Source organism: Diorhabda sublineata, chromosome 6 (assembly GCF_026230105.1).
Source record: "Diorhabda sublineata isolate icDioSubl1.1 chromosome 6, icDioSubl1.1, whole genome shotgun sequence".
Taxonomy (NCBI): Eukaryota; Metazoa; Arthropoda; class Insecta; order Coleoptera; family Chrysomelidae; genus Diorhabda; species Diorhabda sublineata.
Window position 1 is genome coordinate 4,636,427 of NC_079479.1, and position 13,020 is coordinate 4,649,446.

General features: G+C 30.0%; 2 protein-coding genes across 14 annotated transcripts in view; one reads left to right on the forward strand and one right to left on the reverse strand.

Moving 5' to 3' along the window:
• The window catches only part of LOC130445011 (ribosome-binding protein 1-like), a 32,738-nt gene extending 26,674 nt beyond the window's left edge, over positions 1–6,064 (forward strand). For 9 of the 13 annotated variants that reach the window (XM_056780460.1, XM_056780469.1, XM_056780463.1 and 6 more), the window contains one exon: positions 2,468–2,569. In XM_056780460.1, coding sequence (XP_056636438.1) covers positions 2,468–2,557 — 90 coding nt within the window. In that variant the 3' untranslated portion in view covers positions 2,558–2,569. Of the gene's footprint in view, positions 1–2,467; positions 2,570–3,736 lie in introns of those variants that run through there. The other 4 variants (XM_056780467.1, XM_056780470.1, XM_056780471.1 and 1 more) reach the window with 1 other exon arrangement.
• A 3,198-nt stretch (positions 6,065–9,262) lies between these two features.
• On the reverse strand, positions 9,263–12,808 carry LOC130445013 (zinc transporter 7). The gene is made up of 3 exons (XM_056780474.1): positions 12,278–12,808; positions 11,958–12,175; positions 9,263–10,215 (listed from the first exon to the last, which is right to left on the reverse strand). The coding sequence occupies exons 1-3, from the start codon at positions 12,471–12,473 to the stop codon at positions 9,571–9,573; spliced, it is 1,059 nt and encodes a 352-aa protein (XP_056636452.1). The 5' UTR covers positions 12,474–12,808; the 3' UTR covers positions 9,263–9,570.
• Positions 12,809–13,020: the final 212 nt, after the last annotated feature.

Consider the following 13,020-nt stretch of genomic DNA (forward strand, 5'->3'; position numbering starts at 1 on the left):
AATATACCATGGTGTGTCTATGGTATTTCGAAGAAATTATTTGGCATCTCCCATGACAAGATCCCATAGATCCATAAAGGCTTCACTATTTGTTTGTTTGATAGTAATAACCAATATTTTTTTCTGTTTTTAATACCTAGCTCTATTCTCTTCTTCTTCTTCACTTGTTTCACTCATTTTACTTTGTAATCCATAGTCATACCAAGTATTTGTTGGTTTTTTTATGTGGAATATTTTTATTCGAATGGGAATATGGTTAATTGTTTTATTAGTAAAATGTATATTGCTAGACTTTTTTGTTGAATTTTATTTTCCATTTTTTCATCCAAGGCTTGATCTTATGAGTTGATCTTCGGAGTTTTTTCTGTACTATATTCAATATTTATATTCACCGTCTGTGAGAAATGCACAGGTTTCAGAAGTCTCCTCTGGAGTTCTCCAGTTTTTATATATTTAGTTGCTGAATATTCTTCCCGTTCTAGATGGAACCGTCATCCAGATAAGTAAGATTCTATCAGGTCGTCAATTTTTTACATATTTTAGATTAGATTTTTATAGAGTAGCTTTTGTCATATGCCTGAGATATATCTAAAAATATGGTTGAACATATCTTTTCGTCTGCAAATAATTTTTCAATCATATCTCATATTGTATCTACCTCCTCAAGTGTATTTTTTTCACAAAATCGACTCAATTCCTTCAATTAAAATTTTCTCGTACCATTTGGAAATAATGGGACGTCAGCTCGTTTTCTAGTTTTCTTGGTTTTGATACCATCATTACTCCTTACACTTACTACAGCTGCACTGATGAAGAATTCTTTCTGATATTAAACCTTAACATGATGATTTTTTTGGGATTGATATGCTCTTTGATCTCTTTTAATACTTTTGGTGTTTATTCGGTTTAAATATGTCTCCAAGGTTTTTTGCATTGTTTTTAGCACCGTTTGTAGTGGTTTAAACATTTAATTAGTGTCTAATCGATCAAAACTATCCTTGCATATGAATGAATGAATATGAATTATTTTGAGGCGTCACTTTTATCAAAGTGATTTTACTATTTTGAGCTGAAAATTCAAGAGTTGAAATATTTTCAATTATTAATGAAGCGCAGTGTATAATATTATGTTACATTCAGTAAAATTTTATAAAGGGTCTCAATTTGCTTGTTTTGTATTATTTGTAGTTAGAAAAAAACTGAAACTAGTGTCAATTTGAAATTTTTATTTCATTATGTGGTTTCTGTGTTGATGTTGTGATCTGTATTAAGAATTCAACTATTTTTATTTAATAAAAAATATTTTCACAGTTAAAACAGAATTTTTTTCGGTTGATAGTATGAAAATATTTCGAAGATAACCTGGAATTTGTTTTAAATATTCCTTCGATAGAAAAGCTAGTTAGATAAATGTCTTATTAGATACATTCAATTGTGCATGAATTGTAATAATTTTTAGGTAAATCACTTTTTTTTATATATTCGACACTCCATATTGTGACCTTTGCAACTATCGGAATATAGATTCCTTACAACCAGGTTCAAGAATTTATTTGATACTTATATGGGTTTTAAACATTGTTGAGAACATGCTTTTTTAAATTTTTAAAATACAAAATACAAATTCAAATCAATTTTCCACTCTATATTCTCCATCTAGAGTCTTAGATGAGTACATTAAGTGAATAATTTTATGTTAGTAGTGCATTGGTGATTCTAATTCTGGTCCAAACATCAAGTTTCCAATGTTTCTAATTATTGATTCATAATCATTGTGCTGTGTTTGTTTTATTTATACCTTTCAATAATTCTATCAACTACAGAACCCTCATCGTGATAGTTAATCTAAACAGTGGTCTTAATTAAACCGAGAATGTCATCTTCATACTGCATACTCATTTTGGGACCATAGTTTTCCTTGAATTGTGTCCTTATCATTCCCATTATATTCGATAGAGGAACCTCACTCCAACCAACTTAAATAGCAACACCGTCAAATAGATTTTGTATATTGATGTCTCATATTATCTCAATCAAAACCCCGACTTGTCCCTTATGTGATCTGTGGGAAAGGTCCTTTGGAAATAGCGAATCTTTTAGTTTATGTAATCAAAATTGCGTTTTTGAAACCATTTTACTGCTAACTAGAACTTAGGATCGTTTATTTTTATTTTCGAAGATTTTCTTGATGTACCTACTTTTAGATCAAACGAAATTAAGCATTTAATGTTTAAATTCTGTATAAAATCAGATATTTTAAATTGATACTGAAGAGGACGAGGAAGAGGCACTTTGAGAAAGTGCCCTTAAAAGCACGGCATAACTTTAAAACGCTATAAGGGGGTACTAATACATTTTTTAAATTCTTGTGACTACTTGTATGGAGCAATTTTTTAATTATTTTTCGATATTTCTCTTCAATTTTATTCTAAAAATGAAATATTGATTTTGATTTGTATTGTTTAAGGTACCGAATGTACGAAACTCCAACATATGTTCAAATATGGGGTGTCAGTTTTTATACTGTGATGGTAATAGCTGCGGCAACAATATATAAAGTCAAGAAAAATAGAATAAAGGTATTTATTACCTTTAGATTTCAGTAGTTTATTTTTGGAACTTGCTCTAAACAAAATAGGCTTTAATTTTGATGAAATCTTCCGCTTAAATTTAATGTGATTTTTATTTAAAAACGATTACTCAGCTGCAACATGCTTACATTAATTTTTCAATTGAAGATCAATAAGGGTAAGGTGTGGTAATTTTAGTGGCTTACCATCAGTCTACGATTAAAAAGGAACATTCGTATTGGACAATATTAACTTCTTTAATTGAAAATAAATTTTTTTTGGAGGTAAAATCATTTGTGTTTGTATTCTGTCTAGATTTTTATCTTCCTATTCATACAAAGACATCACAGTATGATATAAATCTTGACCTCATATATATATATATCTACTTGACTGTATTATTTCAGGTTACGACATTGGCATTCTTCTTCGAACTAATAATTTCGAAACAGTCTACGCTCATTGCCCAGCGAGTTCTCGGCCGTTTGTTTTATGACATCGCTGACGTATTGCCATATGGCGTTAACTGATCCATCATCAATGAAATTCTCTTCAATATAGTTTTTATATTCACCTCTTCTTTCTGTGTCGTATTTCAATGCTTTACTCAGTTTAGGGTATTTTTCTTGCAGTAGTGGTAGTTATAGCTCTATCCATGAACATCTCTTCGAAAATGTATTGTGAACAAACAGCTTCGGTACTCAATTGGCTTGGTTGGTTCGCTTAAACATTTTTATCCTGTTTGAATAGAAGGATTACTTGTTTGATACCTTCCAATAGATTATAAAAGTGAACAAAAATGATTTGGGTGCCATAGAATTACTCAGACACATGTCTAGAGTAAAATGATTTATTATGTTTACATAAAACTACTAACAATGGCAGAGAAAAGTTCAAAAGATTTGAAACCGTCAAATATTTTTAATAAAATTGTAAAAAATATAAAACATTGTGGGTGCATAGTTTTTGTTTCTAGAACCGTGGCGACATTCCACACAATTACATTGACGCGCGTTTCGATAACCAAGTTATCATCTTCAGATGTAAAAACTAAAGTTGTAAATGTTTTAGTAGAAACAGTGTCTTTAGTATTAGTTTTTGGTATTTTTTTAAATAATCTATAATATTACAATTGATGTACTATTTAATGTTATTTTTTGTTGCAGGCGGAGAGAAATCAAGATTAAATTATTACTGGTTATAAACTTTCAACACTTTAATTAATACTTAATTTTTAACTATTTAATTTACATACAATATGCGTTATCATTCCTTGGTATATGTTTTTGTTGCTGGTGCAATAATTCATTGTAATTTTGTGTTTACGATTAAAGTATTTCGTTGACATTATAATAGTAGGAGCCCAATCTTAATACTGCTTACATTAATATCAATAATATTTCAGTACTTCTTCTGATATCACAAATACTATCTAATACTCAATTTTCACTTGTACATTGATCACTTTGGTGTGACTATTGGATTATATGTGAATGATCAAAGATAGGCACTGACTGACTAATGATAGAAATCAATCGAAAGACTAGGCCATTACGAAAACCATTAGAAACGCTAAGTGTCATTAACCTTGTACAACTAACATGTTTGATTGTAACAAGCTAACATCAGTCTCCGAGACCGTTAGATGAAAATGACGCATCGTTGGAAAGCAAAATGTTGATAATGTATCATTCATAGTACAAAAAATAATTCTTTTTCATTATTATTCTCTATCATACATAATTATATTAGACGGAATTAAACAAATTACTAGAAAATTAAAGTAATGAACTTGAGATAAAAACGGAAAATTGAAAAGTTATTATTATTGTAGTGGAAACCAAAATGCGGATTCCCTAAACGAAAGTCTTTCATTATAAAAGCACAAATTACAATCTATCCTGTGTACATTATACATTCTATCACTTCTACAACGTTTAAAAAACAACTGCCTGATTTTGACAACTATAAATCTTAGAACACTGAAGACGAATACTACAAGGCTGCTAACTTTCGGTATGTTATTTCCCCTAACTGATACGCGAGAAATGATTTCAATTACATTTCGGTTATTTAGATTTTGTCTAGTGCAACAATTGTTACTAAAAATGTGTCTAAATCATTACATAACAGGGTCGGTTTTAGGAAGAACGTCGAAATAAAATTTGTATTATAAACTATTTAGAAATTGGAATTGAGACGAGATAGTTTATAATACAGTGTGACCAATTTATTAAAAAAAATTCAGTTTATAAACTGTAATTTTCATATTAATAGTTTTTTTGATATGTTTGTGTCTGATCATTTGCAGAAATATACAAGGTAAATTTTTAATTCTGACTTTGAACTCGATCGTACTCATTTATTTATTTGATATTTAATAAAATTTATCGCTTTTTTTTTCTACATTTTTCCTTTTATTAGTCCAGTCATTAATTTTAATTCAATTCCTAAGTTACTCCTAACTACTGGGCGAGTCAAAATAACTCTTAACTTTGATATAGGTGATTCACAAGTAATTAGAAACCAAAATATCTCATTGGTGAATGTTTCCAGTAACCCGATTAGGCTTCTATTACAATGTTAATAGAAAAAAATGATTCGAAAAGGGATCTACTACTCAAACTTCCATGGAAAATCTCTTTAAATGGTATATAAAGTCCAAAGTCAACTAAAACAACTTGAAATGTCGGGGAATCATCTTTCTGTATTGTAATTACTAGTAAAATATTCAGAAAAGAGTAAGATGGGATAATTCCAAGATTTGATCGCCCCAAAAAGTTTGATACTGGATTCAGGAAGCACTTAACAAGACTAGGTCTACCTAAAAAAGATAGATATAGATACTGTGGAGAAGAAACTCTGGATTATGTAGTTACAGAAAATCCTTCCACCATAATTCAACATAGAAACTTCAAAATACAAAATAAAATTACTATTTTGTTAAGGAAATAGTTAAAAATGAGATTTTATCCTATCAACATTATTTTTTATTCTACTTTAAGGTCTAATATTTAAAAAATTATAAAAATACAAAATTAATAGTTTAAATATTACCTTTGTACAGGTAATAATCAGTATAAATAAATAGATGAAGGAGACTTGTCGTATATTAACAATGGGTATTAAAAACACCCTGTGAATAATATAAAGGTTTTTGGTTATAGCGAGATTAAGAATGGACTCCTAATAGCAGGCTTATATAAGACTTATGATTTAATACTTGTATCTGTGAGATTGTAAAATAAGTTCGTGTGTAAAAAATGAAAAGAAGTGATTCGTTGATTAATCCACTAAATAGCATCTGCTTTTTCGTTAGATTGTATTCAAAGCTTGTCAATAATGTATCGTTTAATTTTTATAGTATATTCTTGTAAGAATAAATATGAAAAAGTATGAAAGATTTAAAATAATATATAATATATATATTTGATTTAAAAATTAGCCTCTTTTTGTATATTTTTCAATGATTTCAATAAATATTTATATCACTAGTTTTTTTATTAACCCTCGAGAAACTTTTTTGAAAAACTGTCAATTAATTTTAATAAAACTCGATTTTATAAAAATTTGTATAACATATGAACCAAAAAGGTAGTTCAAATGTACTGATGTTGAATATCAATTCATTTTGATAACCCATATACCAACAATTTATATTTGGAGCTGTCTGGATTCATAAGTGGGGAAAAGCCCCCATTCCTGCACATATATCCCCCACACCATATAGTTAAGAAGATTAGGTGCATGTTTAAAGGTATTTTGATTCCAATTGAATTCTAATCAGATGACCGACCAAATTCTATTGACGATTTACTCTGGAACTTTTTTGATTTAGGTTGCTACTTTCCAAGTACAATAATAAAAAAGGGATCAAATCCAAAAGTTCCATATAAACAAGGAAAATGAATTTCTGAAGCCGTTGGTGATGTTCAAACTGAACGCACAGTTTACCTGAAGAGGATTCAAGAAGAATGTGTACTTAAAACAAAAATACTACTTTGTGATGATTTCGGTGATGTTAATTTCATTTTTTTAGTCTGGTTCAATACAATCTTCATAAAAAGAAGCCTTTTATTGATCTATAGCCTTTCTGTTCTGTAAAAAAAATGCTTCTATAAAAAATAGTATCAAAAAAGGTGTAAAACAAAATCGAAAAACTTTGTGCCTTCATGTAATGGATCACTAAAAAAAGTTCCTTAAAAGATCCAACTTTCTCATTGGCTTCTTTACAAGGCACTGTAGTCTCTGGAAGAGCACCTGATGGGACTAAGTCTAACTGAAATTGAAAAGTGTGGATTATATGGGAAGGAGACGGCTACCCAGTTCAACTAGCTCTAGAATGCCTCCCCAATGCAAGCATGCTTTCGAGAAGAAACCTATAGGAGCGAGGATTAACTTTCTATCCAGCACAACGTTTTTTAAAACTCTGAAACTGTAACTGTCAAAAAGAGCTCTGCTAAACGGCAGAATAAATCTTTAGGTTGCAGTATAATGTAAACCTTAATTGAATCTATCTATCCCTCAGATACCATTTTATTGGATTCTACTTATTCTATCAAGACAATATTTAATAACGTATTCCAGATATTTTTATCTTTCAAGATGACTTATGACTTGGTTACAAATTTTTCTTCGTGGCTTCTCTACTCTAGTCTCTTATTATTTCTTCTAAATCCTTATGTATCTACTTTCTCTACGTCCCCTTTTTTCCCATTAGCAGAAAATGTGTAATTAAAAACAAAAATACTAATTTGTGATGATTTCAATGTTGTTAATTTCATTTTTTTCTGGGTTCATGGTGACACAGGTATCAAAATAAGTCAATTTCCATAAAAGAAATATTTTATTAATTCAGAGCCCTTCTCCTCTTTCTCTGTATCCCCATTTTAGGTCAACTTTTTAGCAGAAAAGCATCTTCTACATACAATAACTCTTCAAGAATAAGAGAATTGAAACATCTCTTTAAGTGAAAATAAAAAATGACAATTTTATAGAAATACAAGTTTCGTTTTCAAAATAATTTGTTAACCTTATGTATTATGTAATTTTATACAGTTGAAAGCACAAATATGTACATTTACTTATCTTAATCTTATCTACTTTGTGGCTAATGATTTTATGATGACTTTTAACAATATCCAACTCACCTAGTTTCTCAAGGTTTATTAGGATTAACTTCCGAAATTGTGAAATAAAAATTGAGTCTTACATTTTGAGATTTGTACGGCAGCAGTTATTTTATCTATTTATTTTGCTTATTTACTTACAAATATCTGATTTTTTGGATCAATTTTAACTGTAATTTGATTAAAAACAAACTTTTGTTTTAGTATTTGCATGATTTAATCAAAAAGTAGCAAATTAACAATTAATTTCTTAGTACTTCATTATAGACTGCAGTAAATTCAGCTTAACTATGAAGGAAATACTGCTGTGGTCTTTATAAATAATTTGATTTATATTTAGAGAACCTAGAATAAAGTGGAGCCGTCAGTGGTTGGCAAAGAAAAGGTCTTCGAGTGTCTGGTTGTTAAAAAAATGCAAAATTTTCAAGTACCACAAAATAGTCTCAGATTTCCAGAAATCTTTCACTTTTTATTCATATCAGGCGGTAGATTAGATTAAATTATTTACAAAGTCAGTTCGGCTTTCTACCTGTACCTAAACATATATTTTTTGCATGACTCTGCATCTCATTGTTTTCCCCCCTTATTCCAAAAGAAGCAATTTTTCTGTTTTTTTTGCCCTACTTCACAAGGTTTTACCTTCTAGGTACCTAAGTCTTTTGCTGAAATGGGCAGAACATACTCAGAGTAGATGCTCTACTGTCCCATTCTCTTAAGTTAATATTTAAGAAGTTCCTCAGGTAATCAATCTTTTAGATTGTCTTAGGCCCCGAGTATTGTTTCTGTAAGAGTTCACCTCATCCTTTATCCATCCATACAACATATGCAGAGTAGATGCTCTGCTGTCCCATTCTCTTATGGTGGTATTTGATAAAAATTACTTGTCAGATGACCTACCACTAGTTTAATGTCATTTCAAGACATCTTAAGAAGTTCCTCAGGTTATATTTTAGAATGTATTAGGCCCAGAGTATTTCTTCCGTAAGACTCCACCTCATCCTTTTATCATCCACTCAGTTCGTTGTTGATGTGACATCTCAAGAGGCCACAGTAGGGCTCTGGTCCAAAATATGACGTCATTGTCTCTTGTTTCTGTTAGATAGTACTTTTAGAGTTTGTTCACACTCCCAGACTTCTTGAAGTACATAACCTTTTATAGTACTTTGAACACCATTTCTCTTTCTAACAGTGCAACATTGTCACATTATTGGATAGTACAATAATTTAGTAAATGTCTTAGTTCGATTAGCTTTCTTTTAATGATCCATGTGAACCCGATTTCATAGGAGTAGTTCAAGATTTATACCAATTTTTATTCGATACTGTTGGGAAAAAAATTGATAAAAAGGAAGTATTGGAAAGTCCTCATAAAAGATTAACATCACAACGTCAAGTTCAGATGATGAGCAAGCAGAATCCTAAGTTGCCCGAAAATATTTATTATAATTTGGTATAATATAATAATTATCGTTTATTGAATTAATCGCTTTCATTTTTATTTGAGTAATATTTTCCACGAATAAACTTCAACATATTTGTGGAAAAACTAAGAAAAAAAAAACAAAAAGTTGAAAATTTCAAGTTTATTATATGGAAATTTTTTTATAAACATATATTATTCATTCTAGAGGACTTTTGATATAAGCTTTTTATAGAAAAAGTCAAATATCGACATTATATACATTCAATAACTTAAAAAAATAACAGAATCTCATTTTCTATTACATGTACAATATAATAAAAAAAATAATATAAAAAGGTATAAAATTTAATGTCTGATATAACAAATTGTTTTTTTACTGTTTTTAATCAGATTTAATTGAATTTACTAAATTTGGATAGAACCCATATCACTTACCCATAACAATTTATCACATTGGCGTATAGTCCAACTGAACATATAACTGCCTTACACCTACAGACGCAAAAATCATCTGAGTATGTGACACAACATATTTTGGATCTACAGTTTTTGATACTTCTAACTTTATAGCACCCACATAAAAATCACTGCACAAAGTCCAAAAATGTGGTTCCTGAACAGAATACACCCCTGCAAGGCTAACAACTTTTTGATAACATTGAGGCAGAACATTGTCTAGAGACACAGGTTGTCTCTGCATCAATATCATAATAGAATCTTTAATTAGAGCCAAAACACTAACAGCTATAAGTATAGCAATAAACATTGAACAAATGGGATCTGCTATCATCCAACCGAACATACTCATAAGAACTGCCGATACTATAACTCCAACACTTCCCAAAGTATCCGCTAAAATATGCAGGAAGACTCCTTTCATTATTTGGGAATTTCCACTATCTAATTCTATGTCATGGGAATGATGATGGTTATTGGCAGCATGGGAATGACTGTGTACATGCCCAGCTCCTCCTCCATGAGAATGACCATGTGAAGACCCTCCATGGGAGTGGCCATGTTGGAAGGCATATATTCCAACTAAATTTACTAACAAACCTAACACCGACACCACAAACAGTCTTTCATGTTTGACCTACAACAAAAAAGGCATTTTTTAACAGAATATACCAAATAACATTCAAAATTCAGAAATAACTTTCTTCAATATTGTCTAATTCAAGGGTCTTACATGAAATATTGGAGCCCAAATTATATAGTTGGAATTTTATTTATAAAAAATATGCTTTGAACAATTGTGGACTAAATTATTGAATTTCAGAAGTCAGTAGAGGCGGCAAATATTCATAGTCTACAGGCAGCAAATCTGTAAATCTGCCACTGATCAATTATTTAAAAAAAAACTAATTTCCCAACAAAACTAGAAATGTAAGGGGAGAATATAGTCACAGAAGGAGAATATTTTCCCGAGGCTGAAATCTGGACAATATTGTTTTTCTTATGGATAAAATAAAACAATACATGAATCATACTTTTATATGAATTAAAGTTCATTTATAACACTAAAAAATATAACAATAAACTTATATCTGAGTATACTCACCATATAATAGATGAATAATGTTTTTACTTTAAGAATTCTCCCTGAATTGAATTTTATTTAATTGCTAAATACATGTTAGTAGCTCTTTTTTTATTACTTACTCCTAAATAAAAGCATTTAAAACCCTTAAAGATCAAAAGCTTTTTTTGTAAGTTTTATCTAACAAGAGACAAATACTAGAAAATAAATTCAAACATTGTTAGAAAAGCTGACAAATTTGTAATTTAAAATCATCTACTGTTCTGAAAATGAACTTCCATTTTCATCCATGTTTTCTGTCATTTCTGTGTAGGCTGACTCTGCAACACTCAGTACTTCTGTATATCTATTTGAATTTTAGCCATTCTGGTTTGGCTTTCGGGTTTCACATGATGTTATGCCACAAAAGCCAGTTTTCCACTTTGTTCTTTAGATAATCGATTTCTATTAATCCAAGTACTGAAACTTCGTTCAGTCGCAGCCGTTGTGGAAGAATATTAACCATATTATTAACGTGATTTTTGCCAAACCGATTCCAGTACATGCCACAATTTTTGGTGAGCTTTATATTAATTTTAAAACAACACAAATTATTTGATTATTTGTTGTCGTTTTCAAAATACAAGATACTCAATGAATTGAATACGAAATACAAATACTACAGAAGTGCTTCCTGGTAACTATACTTTTTACTATATATTACCTTCTTAGGTTTTTTTTTAGTATTCTTTATTGAGTAATAATGCATATTTTGGGCTTGTTTCTGCATTCAATAATTTCATAACTTCAAATCCAATGTCAATAGATGCCTGAAGTATACAGTTTGTGTTTAAAGCTCAATTTTCAAGCTCACTCATGATGCCCAATAATTTATCTGGTGCTTGACTCTGTTGGAGACACAGATCTCAAAAATGGAAATTTGGAACATGCTTTGGAAGTTTTTCACATCCATGTGCTCTAATGGGTTCTCAAATTGTGCAATTGGAAAGCAACCGAGGCACTTTCAACAAATTCTCCTAGTTGGTGAAGAGGTATTACTGGGAAAGCAACTAATAACAAAGATTTTTGAAAATTTCCTATAAATTTTTTATTTTTTAGACAGTAATTCATACATAGAATATTTGGAGGGATATTAGTATTATAAATATTCTCCTAATGATTATTGCAGCGAATTTTACGCACAACAAAGTTGAAATACAAATGATAACAGCACATAAAATGGGTCAGATTATTAGAACACTCAATATAAAAATAAAATAATGAATTTGTATACAAAAATTTCTAATAGTACTTACCTCAGGAGGTTCAATAGCTCTCTCAACGGCTTCAGACATTAAAAAGAATGATATAAAAAGTAAAAAAAGTCCATTTACAAAGCCTGCCAAAATTTCTGCTCTCACATAACCATAAGAATATTTATCATTTGCTTTCCACTTAGTAATAACTGATGCTACTAAACCTGCCAGAAGACCAGTGCAGTCAAAAAACATATGGAAGGAATCGGAAATTAAACCTAAAAATATTATAATTTATGTACATAATAATTACATAATTTAATATTGAAATAATTTATCTTAAATTAAAACAAAAAAATAAAACTTCGAAATATATTTACCTAAACTATTACTCCACACGCCATAAATTAATTCAACAAATGCAAAAGATAGATTAAGAAGTAAAAACAGAAATAGATTTCTTGAGCTTCTATCTGAAAATATTAACCTAATCCAACCATTCACCTTTTCTTTAATTCTCGAGCCAAAACCTCTTGAATACGTTTGGTAAGTGTCCTTATGTGATAGCGGTAACATATTTGTAACATATAATTTTGAATTAATGCTGCAAAAATTTACTGTGACATACCCACTTTTATTAAGCTATTGGCTACGTGTCTTGATATTTATTACGTTGAAGTATTCACGAATTTTATAAAAAAATGTAGGTTATAAATATTATAATAGAAAAGTGTTTATCTAGCCATTACCGGCCGTTTATTTGAATAAAGATAAGCCAAATCCACCATTCCTTCCCTTCATTTCAGACTGAGGAATACCCACAGCCATAGATTACAGATATTAGGAGAGAACCGCAAACCGTACACCTCAGTAAAAAGAGGTGACTGAAAGATGACACAATTGACACTGACGGGTGTCTGACCACAAAATATACTTGATATGTTCTGTGTGTCTGACTATTTAAAAAATGGTGACATTCAAATTTCGGAAAACGCATGCTAATTGCTCCCTTTTAAAAAGGTCTTGTTTTTATTTCCAGCATGCATCTACCATGGTCTTACATGTAAAACCATGACCTCCTCCGATAATTTATATTAAAAAGTCGTTGCAACCACTACAAATA